Source organism: Lemur catta, chromosome 1 (assembly GCF_020740605.2).
Source record: "Lemur catta isolate mLemCat1 chromosome 1, mLemCat1.pri, whole genome shotgun sequence".
In the NCBI taxonomy this organism is placed as follows: domain Eukaryota; kingdom Metazoa; phylum Chordata; class Mammalia; order Primates; family Lemuridae; genus Lemur; species Lemur catta.
The window spans coordinates 74,969,598-74,988,025 of record NC_059128.1 but is presented as its reverse complement, the minus strand read 5'-3'; the positions used below and the strand labels follow the sequence as shown (position 1 = coordinate 74,988,025).

General features: G+C 36.6%; 1 protein-coding gene across 1 annotated transcript in view; it reads right to left on the bottom strand.

The window, feature by feature from the left end:
* Positions 1 to 18,428, bottom strand: part of BUB1B (BUB1 mitotic checkpoint serine/threonine kinase B) — a 53,118-nt gene that overhangs the window by 20,195 nt on the left and 14,495 nt on the right. Inside the window, exons 6-9 of the mRNA XM_045531706.1 lie at positions 14,407 to 14,576; positions 12,558 to 12,772; positions 12,299 to 12,390; positions 4,315 to 4,544 (exon numbers count right to left, since the gene is read on the bottom strand). Coding sequence (XP_045387662.1) covers positions 4,315 to 4,544; positions 12,299 to 12,390; positions 12,558 to 12,772; positions 14,407 to 14,576 — 707 coding nt within the window. The remainder of the gene's footprint in view (positions 1 to 4,314; positions 4,545 to 12,298; positions 12,391 to 12,557; positions 12,773 to 14,406; positions 14,577 to 18,428) is intronic.

Here is an 18,428-nt window from a genome sequence, read left to right as displayed (position 1 = left end):
TGCTGGCAGATTCAATGGCTGGTAAGGGCCTGCTTTCTGGCTCATACATAGCACCTTCTCACTGTGTCCTCACATGGTGGAAGGGGCAAGGGGCCTCTCTTCTAAGGGCATTAATCCCATTTGCAAGGAATCTGCATCCAAGACCTAATCACCCCTTAATACTATCACCTTGGGAATTAGGATTTCAATATAGTGAAATAGTGGGAATGGAGATAAAGATTTGGGGAATATTTTTGTGGTAGAGTTGACAGGCTTATTCATTAGATATGGGGGAATGGTGAGGTGAGAGGGATCAAAGATAACCTGGTTGTCTTAAACAACTGGGTGCTGGCCAGGCGTGGTAGCTCACGCCTTTAATCCTAGCACTCTGGGAGGCTGAGGGGGGTGAATCGTTTGAGCTCAGGAGTTCGAGACCAGCCTGAGCAAGAGCGAGACCCTGTCTCTACTAAAAAAATATAGAAAGAAATTAGCTGGACAACTAAAAATATATTTAGGAAAAATTAGCCAGGCATGGTGGCGCATGCCTGTAGTCCCAGCTATTCGGGAGGCCGAGACAGTAGGATTGCTTGAACCCAGGAGTTTGAGGTTGCTGTGAGCCAGGCTGACGCCACGGCACTCACTCTAGCCTGGGCAACAGAGCAAGACTCTGTCCCGCGCCCCCCCCAAAAAAAAAAAAAAAACTGGGTGCATGGTGATGCCTTTTATTGAGATGAGGAAGTCTGAAGTGTGGTGTGTGGTAGAAATCAGGAATTCTGTCTTGGCTATGTTGAGTTTAAATGTCTATTAGTATAGTCAAAGGCACTAAATATAAGTCTAGATTTCAGGTGAAATGTCAGGGATAGGGAAATAAATTTGACAGTCTGTGGTTGTAAACAGTATTTAATCTACTACCTAGAGATAGTTGTAGAAAGAGAAGATAATTGGAGGCCGGGCGCAGAGGCTCACGCCTGTAATCCTAGCACTATGGGAGGCCGAGGCGGGTGGATTGCTCAAGGTCAGGAGTTCGAGACCAGTCTGAGCAAGAGTGAGACCCCGTCTCTACTAAAAAAATAGAAGCAAATTAGCTGGCCAACTAAAAATATATATAGAAAAAATTAGGTGGGCATGGTGGCGCATGCCTGTAGTCTCAGTTACTTGGGAGGCTGAGGCAGTAGGATTGCTTAAGCCCAGGAGTTTGAGGTTGCTGTGAGCTAGGCTGACGCCACGGCACTCTAGCCTGGGCAACAGAGCAAGACTCTGTCTCAAAAAAAAAAAAAAACAAAAAAAAGAAGATAACTGGAGTATTCCAGGACTCTCTGTCCTAGTCTTCAGGAAGAGGTCCTGCATGAGAAGAACAGTAGTAAAGGAAACTGAGAGGGAATACACAAAAGAAGAAGCCAAGAGAAGCATTTCATAAAGAAGCATTTCATCAACTGTGCCAAATGAAGATCAGGACAAAGAAATGGCCACTGGATTTGGCAAAAATGTTTACTGGTGACCACGACCAGAGCTTTTTCACTGGAATAAAAGGAATGCTGCAGGAAATAATAAGCAGTAAAGACAACAAGACTGATTACAGTTCTCAAGAAATTTTGCTGTGATACGAAGTGTAAAAATGGGCAATGGCTGAAGAAGAACATGGGGATAATGGTGGGCTTTTTTAAAATGGGAGTGTATTTGTATGATGATGATAATGGTTTAGTACAAAGGGGAAAATGCTGGGGGGGCGGGGAGGAGAAAACTGTAAGGGCCAAATCCTTGAGGTGTGATGAACTGAGCTCTAAAACCCAAATGGACGGTCGCCTTACATAGGAATGGAGAAATTTTTAACAATTTTAACAGAAAGAATGTCAGAGTATATGGGTACAAATTATAGACAATAAGATTGTAGATTTGGTGGTGATAAGCAAATGGAGTTACCATTAGATTACTTCTATTTTCTCAATGAAGTATGAAGTAAAATCATAGCTGAGGAGGAACAGGGGTGAAGAAGATGTGAAAATAGGAGAGAAAATTAAATTAAGTTGTTTAGCAAAGAGAAGAAATTCACCTACCAGGGAACTGTAGACTGCTAAGACTGCTAGGCACTGGTGAATGCCCATTTGAGATTTGTGGTCATAAAAATAAGTGAGACCAGTACACACAGTTGCGTTTTTCTCCGGTTACATGTAAACTTGGGTGCAGGTACAGAATGCAAACAGATAGCTGAATTTAACCAGGGTTGAGGTTTTCCCAGGTGAATACAAGAAAGACAGGCAGATAAAGGGGTTAAAGGTATTTATAGGGGAGTGATTATAATGATTGATGTGACTCTAAGATGGGAAGAAAGGAAGTCAGGATATAAAAATGGTAATGAACAGGAAAAAAATAAACGTGCTAGGGATGAATTAGGGGTCTCAATGAGGCCAAAGAATTCCAGGAGTGGAGTCCTAAAGTAAGCAAGCTAAAAGGGAAGGTGGTGGTCACAGAACAGGACCCTTCAAAATAGAGATTTCTGCAGTAGTATGGTTATTGAGTAATAAGGTCACGGTCAACAGTAAGACCATGGGAGGCGGTAATGGGTAAGGCTGAGAAAGTGATCATATGAGATACGGTAGTTAAGGAATTGGGAAGCCATGGTACTGGGTGGGGTAAGGGTGGAAAGGAAGATACTCAGGTGCTTAGTTAGTTAATGAATGATGGGCAATGACTTTGAGGTGAGAACACAAAGAAGGCTCAGGAGGTAGGAAAAAATCAGAGGACAAAGATCTGAGGGAAGCTAGAATTTTTCAAAGAAGAGGAAAATGGTTTGGAAGTGGCAACCGAAAGAAAGAATAACCTTGTCTCTAGGCCTAGATCATGGCTTCCTCTTTTCTTGTATTGCTCCCTAAGAGTAAGTAGTTAGCAACAGTCTTTGAAGCCAGTTTTCAATATTAACAAGAACCCACATTTATAGGAATGAGGACTTATAAGGATACAAACTATACATAGATGGGAAGTTATAAGATCATGAAACAGATTCAGAGACCAATTCAGGAAATGATTATTAAAAAATCCTCAGGAGTCAATACCTTCTTTTACCTACCCAAATCCCACCTAACCCTACTATAGGTCCTTCTTTGGCTAACTGAAAATAAAATGGACTTTCATTATATTTCTAAATACCTGGTATAGGCTAGGTTTTTACCTTAAGGAACAGTTTTTATCAAGATATCTAGGTCTTTTTCCAGTTCATATTTAGTTACCCTGCTAGCCTATTTGTTGGGGTGGTTCCCATTTTTTAAAAGCCTTATTCAACTAGCTCCTTGCTTTGCAACCATCCTTCTCTCCTACCTAGACACATAGGTTCCATTTTCAATATATTATTTGAACCCACAGCACTTTTGTCAGTCTTGGAAAGCACATGTAAAAAATGAAGCCAATTCCAAACTAATAGTCTGCTTTACAGAAGTTTGCTTCTATCTTGTCACCTGGAACTCAGAAGAGACTGTTCCTCAAATTATAAGTGATGGTTAAGTTTCCCAGCTAACCCCACAAATGCCACATCCTTTTAAGAGAGCTGAGCTACAATAGTAGATTATTCTGGGTATCCATGTATAAAGAAATATTACTTTCTTCTTTCCTGATATAGATTCTAGTCTAAACGGAAGACATGTATTTTTGGACCCTCCCCCACCTCATTTTCTGTACCCTTCTCACTCTCCCTTCATCTTCTGATGCCACAAGCCCCAAATGCCAGACTTCTCTACTTTTCAGCCCATTCTGCCCTACCTTCTTGTCTCCAAATACCCCAGCCTCCAGAATAAGAAGTGTTTCTCATTTCCCAAAAATTCCTCATATCTCAATGTCTAGTAAAGCTTCCCTTATTTAGAAAGAAAATAATATCTTTAAGAAACAATATAAATATCATCTCAGTGACTTAGGTGTGACCAAGTATGTTAACCTAAATAAGCCCTTGGAGAAATTTCAGGCAGAATATCAAAGGTAAAGTGAAGTATTTCAGGCAACATCAGGAAAAGTATTTAAGGGTGAGACATGGCATGCACATACATGCACATCAGGGATCACAGCTATGTGCTTATGGAGCTGGGGAACATGAGTTGTTCATATGGTTCAGAGCTACTTCTCTTTTACTTCTGAACATAGACTCAGTTCCCCACCATCCCCAGGAGTTTTCATGGAAGGCAGCAATGGAAGTTCATCTTATATACAGAGAGAAACAGTATAACCATAGAAACATCCCATAAAAGTACAAAGTAATGGAGGCAATTTTCCTCAGACTTAATATATCAGCTCAACCTTCCTACAGCTAAGTTAAGTCATTTTCATAAACTGAAATTAGATCAGTATACACACCTTCCCTTCGCTCTTTTAATTTCTTCCGGAAAACTTCAGCCCGGATTTCTTCAAAGGAGAATTCCCCTACTCCTGCATAAATCTTCTCCTTACAATACATCATCTTCTCTTTCTTCTCCTCAGATGCTTGCTGATGGCTTTGAACTCTTTGCAGAGGATCTCCTTCTTCCTTTCCAGGCTTTCTGGTGCTTAGAATGTGGTTTATACTAGGTTCAATTTTACATGGTGTCCTAAGAAGCAAAGTAATTATTTTCACCACATAGGTCAAAACAAAAAATAAATAAGACTGAGAAAGAAGCCAAAAATAACTTAACAAGGGTCATCAATAATTATGGTCTGAGTACTACTTCTGCCCTGATGAGGAAGGAAATTAGCCCTAAGTGGGGTCATCAAGTAGCTTCTATTACTTACAGGTGAAAATAAATCTTAATGCCACATCTTAATCAAATCCAGCATATGAAAGAAAGTTAACCTATGTGATATAGCCCATTTTTCACTGTTTAGCATCCAAAAGAATTACAGTTAGGAATACAGCATTAGGGAACTGACCCGATGATGTGAAATTTAAGGTTCTCAGCTAAGGGGAAAGAATGAAAGCAGTAGTACAGGTTAGAAAGCGGGAAGCATAAGATAGTTCAATCATGATAGGGCAGATGTTTTCAACCCTGGCTATGGATTGGAATCACTATTATATCTTTTATTTTCTTATATACCTTGGTACAATTAAAGATATCTGGTCCTGCCCAGATCCACTGAATCAGAACATGTACTGCTATAGTCCAGGCATCTGCATGCTTAAAAAACTTCCCCAACTTGCTCAATCTGATAAAAAAAACCTTCTGTGAAAAGCCTACACTGGTACCACACTTCATGGTGAAAGGCTGGATGCTTTCCTTCTAAGATTAGGAACAAGACAAGGATGCCCACTTTTTTTTTTTTTTTTTTCCTTAGAGACAGTCTTGCTCTTCTGCCCTGGCTAGAGTGCCGTGGCATCAGCCTAGCTCACAGCAACCTCAAACTCCTGGGCTTAAGCAGTCCTTCTGCCTCAGCCTCCCTAGTAGCTGGGACTACAGACATGGGCCACCATGCCTGGCTAATTTTTTTCTCTATCTATTTTTAGTTGTCCAGCTAATTTCTTTCTATTTTTTTTTTGGTAGAGACGGGGTCTCACTCTTGCTCAGGATTGTCTCGAACTCCTGAGCTCAAAATGATCCTCCCGCCTTGGCCTCCCAGAATGCTAGGATTACAGGTGTGAGCCACCGCACCTGGCTGATGTCCACTCTTGCCCCTTCTATTTAACATTGTACTAGAAGTTCTAGCTAGGGCAATCAGGCAAGAGAAAAAAACAAAAGGAGTCCAGATAAGCAAGAAAGAAGTAAAGCTATCTCTATTTGCAGAAGATATGATCTTATACATAGAAAATCCTAAGGATGCACTAAAAAACTATTAGATAATAAATGAGTTCATCAAAGTCAAAGGATACAAGACAATATATAAAAATCAGTTGTATGTTATACACTTGCAATAAATAAATCTGAAAATGAAATTAAGAAAACTATTTACAATAGCTTCATATAGAACAAAATACTTCAGAATAAATTTAAAATAAAAAAAATATGAGGCCGGGCGCAGTGGCTCACACCTGTAATCCAAGCACTCTGTGAGGCTGAGGCAGGAGGATCGCTCGAGGTCAGGAGTTTGAGACCAGCCTGAGCAAGAACGAGACCCCATCTCTACTAAAAAATAGTAAGAAATTATCTGGCCAACTAAAAATATATATAGAAAAAATTAGCCAGGCATGGTGGCACATGCCTGTAGTCTCAGCTACTCGGGAGGCTGAGGCAGTAGGATCGCTTAAGCCCAGGAGTTTGAGGTCGCTGTGAGCTAGGCTGATGCCACAGCACTCTAGCCCAGGCAACAGAGTGAGACTCTGTCTCAATAAAAAAAAAAAAAAAAAAAAAAATGAACAGACACCTCACCAAGAAGATATATAGATGGCAAATACACATATGAAAGGATGCTCAGCATATGTCATTAAAGAATTACAAATTAAAACACTAAATGAGATCCTGCTACACACCTATTAGAATAGCTAAAATCTAAAATATTGACAATTCTGAATGCTGGTGAGGATGTGGAGCAATAGAAACTCTCATTCATTGCTGCTAGGAATGCAAAATGGTATAATCACTTTGGAAGAGAGTTTGGCACTTTCCTAAAAGGCTAAACTTAGTCTTATTATACCATTGAGCCAAATGAGCTGAAAACTTATGACTACACAAAAACCTACACACAAATGTTTATAGCAATCTTCTTCATAATTGCTAAAACTTGGACATCACTAAGATGACCTCCTAGAGGTACATGGATAAACTGTGGTACATCCACACAATGGAATATCATTCAGCACTAAAAACAAATGAGCCATTGAGCCACAAAAAGACATGGAGAAACCTTAAATTCATATTGTTAAGTTAAAGAAGCTAGTCTAAAAAGGCTACATACTATATGATTCCAACTATGTGACTTGCTGGAAAAGGCAAAATTATAAAGACAATAAAAAAGATCAGTGGTTCTCAGGGATTTGAGGGGAGGGAGGGATGAACAAATGGAGCGCGGGGGATTTTGGGGGCAATGAAACTATTCTGTATGACATTGTAATGATATACATAACATTATGCTTTTGTAAAAACCCACAGAACTGTAAAACATTAGAGTGAATTCCAATGTAAACAATGGACTTCAGTCAATAACAACATATCAGTATTGGCTCATCAATTATAACATAATGCACCACACTAATGCAAGATGTTAATAATAGGAAAAATTGTGCACAGAGGAGGGGGACAATATAAGAACTCTGTACTCTCTCCTCCATTTTTCTGTCAACCTAGAACTACTCTAAAAAATAAAGCCTACTGATTAAAGAAAAATAAGTACAAGATTTGTATTCTGAAAACTACAAAACATTGAAAGAAATGAAAGAAGATATAAATAAATGGAAAGACATCCCATGTTCATGAATCAGAAGACTTAATATTGTTAAGACATCAAATTAAACAATAGATTTAATAGATTAAATTAAGCTACAAATTCAACAGAATCCCTATCAAAATCTCAGCTGGCTCATCTGCAGAAATTGACAGGCACATGAGAATACTTCAGGATAAATTTAAAATAAATAAATCCTAAAATTAATATGGAATTGCAAGGGAACCAGCATAGTCAAGACAATCTTTAAAAAGAAGAACAAAGTTGGAGGATTCAGACTTCTCAATTTCAAGTTACTATAAGTCGACAGTAACCAAGATTGTATTGGTGGAGGGGAAAAGATTGTGTGGTATTGGCATAAAAATAGACATATAGATCAATGGAATACAATTAAGAGTCTAAAAATAAATCCATACGTTATGGTCAACTGATTTTCAACAAGGGTACCAAGACCATTCAGTGGGAAAAAAGTAGTCTTTTCAACAAATGGTGCTGTGACAACTGGATATCCATATACAGAAGAATGAATTTGGGACTTTTTCCTTATACCATACACAAAAATTAGCTAAGAAAAGATCACAGACCTAAATGTTAAGAGCTAAAACTATAAAGGTCTTAGAAGAAAACCTATAGATTTTCTTAGACTTAGGCAAAGTTGTCTTAGATATGACACCAAAAGTACAGGGACGTAATTTTAAAAAACAGATAAATTGCATTTTATCAAAAATTTTAAAAACTTTTGGGCTTCAGAAGATATCATCAAGAAAATGAAAAGACAATAGAATGGGAGAAAATATTTGCAAATCATGTATCTGGTAAGAAACTTATATACAGAATATATAAAGAACTCTTACAACTCAACAATAAAAAGACAAATACAGTAGTATCCCATTATCAGTGGTTTTACTTTCACTGGTTTTACTTTCAAGTGGTTTTAGTTACTTGTGATCAATGGCAGTCCAGAAACATTAATGGAAAAATTCCAGAAATAATGCAGAAGTTTTAAATTGCGAGCCATTCCGAGTAGCGTGATAAAATCCCGCACCTTCCCACTTCATCCTACCTGGGATGTGAATCATCCCTTTGTTCAGTGTAACCACATGTTAGTCACTCAGTAGCTGACTAGGTTATCAGACGAACTGTCCCAGTATCACACTGCTTATGTTCAAGCAACCCTTATTTTACTTAATAATGGCCCCAAAGCTGAAGAGTAGTGATGCTGGTAATTTGGATATGCCAAGGAGAAGCCATAAAGTGCTTCTTTTAAGTGAAAAGCTTAAAGTTCTCAACTTAGTAAGGAAAGAAAAAAAACTGTATGTTAAGGTTGCTAAGATCTACAGCAAGAATGAATCTTCTATCTGTGAAATTGTGAAGAAGGAAAAAGAAATTCATACTAGTTTTGCTGTTGCACTTCAAACTGTAAAAGTTATGGCCACAGTGCATGTATAAGATAAAACATAGTATATATAGGGTTTGGTACAGGTTTCAGGTCTCCACTGGAACTATTCTAATACAATTGAAAAACAGGAAAAGGATTTAAATAGATGTTTCTCCAAAGAAAGTAAAAAAACAGCCAGTAAACCTATGAAAATATGCTCAACATCATTAGTCATTAGGGAAATGCAAACCAAAACCAGTGAGATGTCCCTTCACACCCACTAGAATGACAATAACCAAAAGGACAGACAATAACAAGTGTTGGCAAGGATATGGAGGAATTGGAACACATATATTATTGGAACGTGGGAATGTAAAATGGTACAGCCTCTTTGGAAAACAGTTTTACAATTTCTTAAAATATTAAATGTGGAATTGTCATAAGACCCAGCAATTCCTCTCTTAGGTATATACCCAAGAGAAATGAAAACACATGTCCACACAAAAATGTATACAGTATTCCAGGATTCACAGCAGCATTATTCATAATAGCCAAAAAGTGAAAACAACCAAAATGTCCATCAACTGATAAATGAATAAATAAAATGTCATGTATTCACACCATGGAATATTACTTGGCAATAAAAAGGAACGAAGTACTCATACATATCACAATATGGATGAACCTTGAAAACATTACACAAGTGAAAGAAGCCAGTTACAAAGTACCATATATGATTCCACTTATATAAAATGTCTAGAATTGGCAAATTATCTATAGAGACAAAAAATAGTTGGTTGCGAGGGCTAGAGTAAGGGTTAGGGTAGTGGTGGGGAATGCAGAGTGACAGGTAATGGGCACACAGTTCTTTATAGAGTGATAAAAATGTTCTAAAATTAATTGTGGTAAGGGTTGCACAACTCTGAATATACTAAAAGCTACTGAATTTCACACTTTAACTGGGTGAATCACAGTGTATGTGAATTATATCTCAATAAAGCTGCTTTAAAAAAAACTTTCCAGGTGATTCTAAATATACAGCTAAGGCTGCAAACCAATGGTATAGAGGAATAGAGACATAGGGGACATGACAAAAAAGCAGGGAAAAGGCCATTAAAGAGGTGAGATGAAGTAATTAGATCTTCACGTGTCCTATTATTTTTTAGTCATACCTTACAATTTTGGTTTTCAGTGTTTGTTACACAACACAATCTGTCACAAGATTAAAAGACTAAAAGCTTTATGTAGGAGAGACAGCATATTACAAATGACATATATTTCAAAAGAACTGGCAGTCAGAAAACGTGGGTTCTAGAACTGAATTTGCACTAAATAGCTATGATTGAGAAATTGGTTATATTATTTTCTAGTTAGAAAATCTTTTTTAGCTACCTCATAACTAGTAAGACAAACAAAAACCAAACAAGAAAACCCACAAGTTTTTTGATATCAGCTATTTATAAGTAGTATGTTTTCTAAACTGAAATAGCTACACAAAATAAATTGACATTATATGAATTTAAGGTTAGGCAGAAAAACTTTTCAGATAAAAGGAGATTTGAATTTGGGTTGGAACAAATTGGGTTGTTTTTCAATTTATACTAAGAAACTAGGGGGAATAATTGTCAAAGAAAAGTGAGCTTACTAAATGCAATGTGGTATTGTGGATTGGTGCCAGAAACAGAAAGTGGAAAAATTAGTGAGATCTGAAGAGCTTTCTGGAGTTTATAGTAATGTACCAATGTCAATTTCTTAGTTTTATAAAGTGTTAACATTAGGAGAAATTGGATGAAGGGTATACAGGAACTTTCTGTATTATCTTTGCATCTTTTCTGTGTATCTAAAATTATTCCAAAATAGAATTTTTAATTTAAGAAAAAAGTCAGCAGAAGAAACAATTTAAAATTAAGGAAAATAAAACATTATCTTGGTATCCAAGTAATTTTTGTATTTAAATCTCTGGAATTGGATTACATAAAATATATTTCCAAAAGTACTTGGTTTTCTAACTCCATACATCCAACCATTCAATAAACATTGATTTAATGCCTACTGTATGCCAGGTACTTGAGTTAAAGAGCTGGAAGACACAATGCCTGACCAAAAGGTGGTAACACTCTAGCAGGTAGGAAGAAACAAGAAGGGCTATGATAGGAGGTAAGTACAGTGACAGAGACCACGTAGTAAAGCTAGGGCAGAATGGGGTGTGTGTGTGGATGGGTAAGGATAACAGGAAGTGCTTCACAAAAGGTTCCCTGGAGGGGATAACATCTGAGCCAAGTCCTAAAGGAGGAATAAGCATTAGCTAGGTAGAAGAGAAGAGGGGTAAAGGTAGCTGTGAGGCTATTCTAGACAACTTCAGGAACTTACAGTCTAGTGTGAGCACATGTAGGAAGGGAAAACTGGAGATGTTAGCAGAGGACAAATCATGAAGGGTCTCATAATAGATGTTGAGTTTGGGTTTCATCCCAAAGGTTATGGGGAGTTAGCAAGAGATTCTAATCAGGGAAACAACATGATCAGACATGCACTGTAAACCTGTAACAGCATAGAGAATGCTTGAGGAGGAGTAAGACTGAAGGCAGGGAGATTAATTAGGTTGTAGTAATTCCAGCAAAGAAGAATAGGACACACAGCAGTCATAAAGAAAACTGTTAAATTTGACTATATAAGAATTAAAAATATATTTATAATGGTTACTGCTACATGAGACCAAAAGACAAGTGACAAAGGCAGGGAAAATATTTGCAACTCTTATTATAGATTTTGAGTTGATTTTCTTAATCCATGAAGAGCCCCTTCACATCATTAAGAAAAACATAACCTAAAGAAAAATGTGCAGAGAGGTCAAATAAGATAGCCATGAAAAAGAATTTAAGATAAGAATAAACTTCAATATTTTCTATATCATATTAATTTTGACATAATTCATGTTTCTACAAGGTGACTTGAAACATTAGAAAAATTAGACATCTATAAATGTAGGCTATCAATTTCTATAAATAGATTTTCTTAATAGCCGGCCCCTTGTCTTGAGTACTTATCAGACAGAATTTTTGTCCAAAATCTTATTTACTTTTGTATTCCTGCAGTACTTAGCATATAGTGGGGGGGTTATAAATTAGTTGAGAAAACTCTTACACTGAGACACAGAATTCAACCCAGTATTAGAATTCAGCAATGTTAAATGTTAAATTAAATCTCATGCTGGCTTGAGTATCTAATCACCACCTGCCATACTTTTTCATATAAACAGAAATAAGGGCTAGAAAGGAGAAAAAGATGTCCAGAAGGAAAGAGTAGGATAAAAGGAAAAACTATCATAATTTCTAATTACTGTCAATAACAAAAGTAGAATATCTCGCTTAAATCACAGTGATTATCTCTGTTACAGTAACGTAATGACACATCTAATTAATAAGTGTATTCCTTAAAAAAAAATCTCCAAATGGTCTTTTAACCCTAACATACTCAAAGGAATACAGACATAAAGGATATACAAAACTTTGGTTACTTTTATTTGCACAAAAAAGAAAATACCTTCAGGAATTAGGATAGGTGCCTCTGCCCACTCTTAATAATTCCCACATCAAAATATCCAGAAATCAAACTCACATAACTGGCTGTTGTGCAGTCTCTTCCACATATGGAGTAAAACTGGGAAGCATGGGGGGTACAGTTGTGAAAGAAGCTGTATTGCCACGAGGCTGGAGATGAAAAAGAAAACTAAAATCACCATAGTTTTACATTCTGACAGAACATATATAGACCATGCCTAAATATTCAAGTGGGATTAGATGCTAAAAGTACTCCTCTACTCTAAATCTGAAGTCTTTGTTATACCGGCAAAAACATCGGATCTAAGGGTCCTTACCCTGTATTCTAAGGGCCTGCCTGTGTTCCAAGGGCCTGCTTTCAGCTCATTCTCTTTGGCCCTGGGCACAGGGGGTGCTATCCATGGCTGGACTGCGGGCTTAGACAACTCTGCTCTAGAAGCCTCATCAGCATTTTCATCAAAAACAGTAATTCTGCTATTACTCTGCATCTGTTGAGAAACTTGATTTTGGAGTCCTCTGTGCTGGCTTGGAACTAGAAGAAAAAATATTCAAACTTCATGTAAAATCTTTAATTATCAACTTAGAAAGCAGATAAGGTACATTTATTCTTCCCCAAATCAACGAGAATATTTCTACTACCACAGAATTGAAGAGATTTTTAAAACTAATAATTCTTTTTAAAAACCTTAATGAATCAAAATAGTTACTTTTTTTTTTTTTTTGAGACAGAGTCTCACTGTGTTGTCCGGGTTGGAGTGAGTGCCGTGGCATCAGCCTAGCTCACAGCAACCTCAAACTCCTGGACTTAAGCGATCCTACTGCCTCAGCCTCCCGAGTAGCTGGGACTACAGGCATGTGCCACCATGCCTGGCTAATTTTTTCTCTATATATATTTTAGTTGGCCAGATAATTTCTTTCTATTTTTAGTAGAGACGGGGTCTCGCTCTTGCTGAGGCTGGTCTCGAACTCCTGACCTCGAGCAATCCACCCGCCTCGGCCTCCCAGAGTGCTAGGATTACAGGCGTGAGCCACCGCGCCCAGCCTAAAATAGTTACATTTTTATGCATTTTGTCTGTTACTTAAAATTCTTCCTTTTCCTTATCACCTACAATCTTTTTATTCACAGATTTCCAAAAAGGACATTCTACATCTTCCTTCAGTCATCAATGCAACATTGTCTAGTTTTACCAGAAATTAACCTAAATTTTATTCTTCAGTTTTAAATTTTTCTTTCAATGGAAATCAGCAGAGATATACTGGAACTAGAGAACACAAAAGTAGCTTATACAGTAGGGGTGTTCTCTGTTGTGGGCTGATTATTACATCAAGCTTTATCATGAAGTGGATGAAATATTCTTTTGGACCAAGTACTCCCTATATCCTAATTCTAGGATCATCAAGTAACATTCTGATTGACAAATTGTTACCAGGAAAAGGATAAGAGACCAAAAAAACCATTCTGGTATACATGTTTGCTATAAATTTAATTAATAAAAGCTTATTATTCTCTGTACCTTCCACTCAATTTTGCTGTGAACATAAAGCTGTTCTAAAAAACAGTCAATGTTAACTTTAAAAAACTGTTTATCATCTTTGGGTGTACAAACCGAGTCTAATTTCTGGCCCCAAAAGGCTAAAGACAGGATTCTTAACCATATTAATATCATTCTCTGAGGCTTTGGTACATGTAAGCTTTGCTTTGATAATATCTACTATATTACAATCAATATATATCTTCTTTCAACTAACAACTCAAACTCAGAAAATCTTGATGCTTCCTAAATATCAGGTCTTTCTTAATTAAGACACAAAATTGCTGAAATATTTTGGTTTTACAGAACACTGTGATAATAGCTCTCCTTTGACTTCCTTCTTGTTTTTAATTAAAAAAAAATTTTTTTTTTTTTTGTAGAGACAGGGTCACACTCTTGCTCAGGCTGGTCTCGAACTCCTGAGCTCAAGCAATCCTCCTGCCTTGGCCTCCCAGAGTGTTAGGATTACCGGTATGTGAGCCTCCGCAACCCCAACCGACTTCCTTCTTTTTGCTACCTAGTACTCAGAAAAATAGGACAGTGTCCACATGTATATTTATGCATTATCTTCTTACATAAATTTGCCTACCATCAAAAACCAAAGGTTTTCCAAAATAATGTTTAACAAACTTACCCTTGAGAGCAGCTCCTACACGGCTGATTGGAGCTCTTGCTGTCTTTTTCCCTTTGCTCTTTAGTTCAGCTAGTGTGCTTCGTTGTGGTACAGAAGATCCAAAAACTTCCTCTTCTTCCTCTTTCTCAAGTGTCAATAGAGTTTGTCGAGACACTCGAGCTTGGAATTGTCTAAAGAGAATGGACAATTAAATTTCAATGAAATGACCACTACTCACCAGATTCAAAATTTCTAATTTGTTAAAGTAAACAAAGGAGAATAGGCTGAAGGAAGAAAATACAGAAATATCCCAAAGAAAGTGTTTATTTTCTCCAAAATAAAGAGAGCTACCTTGAGGTCAGAATAGGTTTTAGCTAGAATCATTTAGCTCCCCCTTTAAATGTCCAAGTTTGAGCAATTAAAATTAATTACTTTGAAAATCATCATTAGGTTGATCGAAGGATCAGATTATGGTGACAGAGTCTAAGATTACAGAACTTATTAAGATCACAGTTTCCCATCAACTTTTTATTATAAAATTTGACTTGCCAATTGTTACCATCTTGCCATGTCTACTTCATCACTGTCTGTATGCCTTTTTCTACACACACACAGTTTCTCCTGACCCATATGAAATGAAGTTGCATACAACATGACATTTTACTTTAGCAAAGCTGGCAGAAGTTTGAAAACTAAACTTCCTGTGTGTGCTGCCTGTTTTAAGTATTATCAAAAGGGATTCTCTACTCCCACCACTGTTTCACTTGACTAGCCTTTTTAAAAAAAGTACTGTCAGTACAGTTACAAAAAACTGAATAAATTTCAGGTGCTGGCCAAGATGGAATAAGAGTACTATACTCCTTTCTCTATCTCTGATCAGAATTTGAAACTTTAGACAATATACAAAAAAAGCAACTGAGGACTCTGAAACAAAATCAAGTGGACGGTGGAGACAAGTTAAAACTTAAAGAAACCCACACAGGGTTGTTTCCTGTTTTTTTTTTTCCTTCTGTTTTCTCTCATAGTTTTGAACTGTTGCAAAAGTGGTGTGGGAATCTAAAACTCCTAGAGAAACCCCATATTTCTGGCCAGAAGACTGGGAAAAGGGGACTCTGAAGGCCAAAGAGTATGGGAGGAATACTAGAGAGGAATGAGCTGAAGAAGAGGATCTTCTAATTCAGTACATGAATTGGCCCAAATCCTGGGTTCACTCCTGAGCTATGCGTGCACAGCATAGACTCAAAACAGCACAGAAACGATTGTGAGAACTGAATTATGATATAAACTACTGTCCAAATTCCACACTAATGCCTGAGCAGGACATGCAGGAGATAAACCTAAAGCAGCACAACAGAGGTCTTGAAAACTAAACGGACAGTGGGACCAACACCCACATATAGTGAGAAAGAACTTGAGTCTCATAACATAGTATCAGGATAAATGCCCAGGATATAATCCAAAATTACTTGACACACAAAGAACCAGGAAAATGTGACCAATTCTCAAAGAAAAAGACAATAAACAAATGCCAACATCAAGATCACCCAGATAGTGAAGTTTTTAGACAGACATTTCAAAGCAGCTATTATGACCGTGCTCCATGAGATAAAGGTAAAACCATTTGAAATAAATGGAAAGATAGAAATTCTCAACAGAGAAACAGAAATTATAACAAAGAATCAAGTGGAAATTTTAGACCTAAAAAATACAGTATCTGAAATAAAAAATTTATTAAATAGATTCAATATTAGAATGGAGATAGAAGAGGAAACAATACATGAACCTGAAGACAGATCAATAACTGGCCGATCTGAAAAATAAAAAGGAAAAAAAAGTTAAAAAATTGTAAAAAATCAACAGGGCTTCAGGGACCTGTGGAATGATATCAAAAGGTCTAATTTGGCCTGATTCGTGGTATCAGGGGGGAAAAAGTTCTAAAATTGAGGTAACAGAAGTCTCAGAGGGAGAGAAGAAACAGATATAGGTGTACAAAAGTATTTTCAAAACAATGGCTGAAAACTTGTCAAATTTTGTGAAAGGCATATATTTACAAATTCAAAAGGCCCAATGAACTCCAAACAGAATAAATGCAAAGGAAATCACGCCTAAGCACATCACAATCAAACTGCTAAAGACCAAAGATAAAGAAAAAAATCTTGAACAAGACCAGAGAAAATCAATACATTACATATAGGGAAGAAAAACACTCAGATGACTGCAGATTTCTCAGCAGAAGCCTTGGAAACCAAAAAATAGTGGAACAACATCTTTAAAGTGCTAAAAAGAAAGTAACTGTGGGCCCAGAATTCTGCATTCCGTGAAAATCTCCTTCAGGAGTCAAGATGAAATGAACATATTCTCAGGTGAAGAAAAAGAGAATTTACTGGCAATAAACCTGCTTTAAAAGAAAACGGCCAAAAGAAGTTCTTCAGACTAAAGGGAAGTAATACCAAAAGGGAACCTGGAACTTTAGAAATGAAGGAAAAAAACAACAGAAATAGTAAATACAAAGACTATTTTTCTACTAAGTTCTTTAAAATATATATAAAATATATATGTATGGCTGTTGAAAGAAAAAATTATAATACTGTCTGGTGGAGTTTTTAATGTATGTAGATGTAATACATGAGAACAGGGAAGATAAAGGGACCTCTATGGTCATAAGCTTCTTGTATTTTACTTGGAGTGGTAAATATTAACTCTAAGTAGACTGTGAAAGTATAGGTATGTGTATTATTAATATACAGCCTACAGTAACCACTTAGAAAGTTAGACAAAAAGCCAATAAAATAAATTAAAATGAAATACTAAAAAAACATTCAAATGAAGGCAGCAAGGGGGCCACAGAGGAGCAAAAGACAACAAATAATCAAATAGTAGGCCTAAATCCAACAATATTAATAATTCTACTAAATGGGCTAAACATACCAAAAAAGAGAGATATTGCTAGAGTTGAGGGGAAAAAAACAAGACCTAACTATTTGCTGTGTATAAGAAACCCACTTAAAATACAAAGACATAGGCAGGTTAAAAGTAAAAGGAAAGCCACACAAAAACCTGTAACACAAATGTTCATAGCAGCATTATTTTGTAATAGCCAAAAAGTATAAACAACCTAAATGCCCACTAACTGATGAATGGATAAATAAAATGTGGTCTATCCATATAATGGACTATCAATTAACAATAAAGAGGAATGAAGTACTCTAAAATAGATACATTCCACATCTGTGATGAACCTTGAAAATACTATGCTAAATGAAATAGGACAGTCATAAAAGATCGTTTATGTGAAATGTCCAGAATAGGCACATCCAGAGACAGAAAACAGATTAGTGGTTGCCTGGGGCTAGGGTAAGTGGGCATGGGGGGTAACTGCTAATGGGTACAGGGTTCATTTTAGGGTGTTAAAAATGTTCTAAAATTAGATTGTGGTGATGGCTGTACAACTCTAAAGCTGTTTTAAAAAAATTAAAGAAAGGAAAAAAGATATATCATGTAAACAAAGGGAAGCTGGAATGGCTGACTTCTGAACAGGAGTATAAGGGGAACATTATATAACAATACCGGGGGTCAATTCTAAATGTTTATGCACCTAACAACAGACTTCAAGATATATTAAGTAAAACTGATGGGTATGAAAGAAGAAATAGACAAAATTACAAGGAAACTTCAAAACCCCTCTAAGTAATTGATAGAACAAGTAGACAGAAAATCAACAAAGATACAGAGGACCAGAACAGACTACCAGTCAACTTGACCTAAATTGCATTTAACAGAATATTACACTCCAAAACAGTAGCATACACATATTTTTAAAGTGTACATGGAACATTCACCAAGATAGACCATATTCTAGGTGATAAAATAAACCTTAACGAATTTAAAAGACTTGAAATCATATAAATTATGTTCTCTGACCACCATAGAATTAAACTAGAAATAAATAACAAGGAGATATCTGAAAAATCCAAAACCATTTCCTATTTAAATAACATACTACACTAAATAAACACAAGAGAAATTAGAAAATACTTTGAACT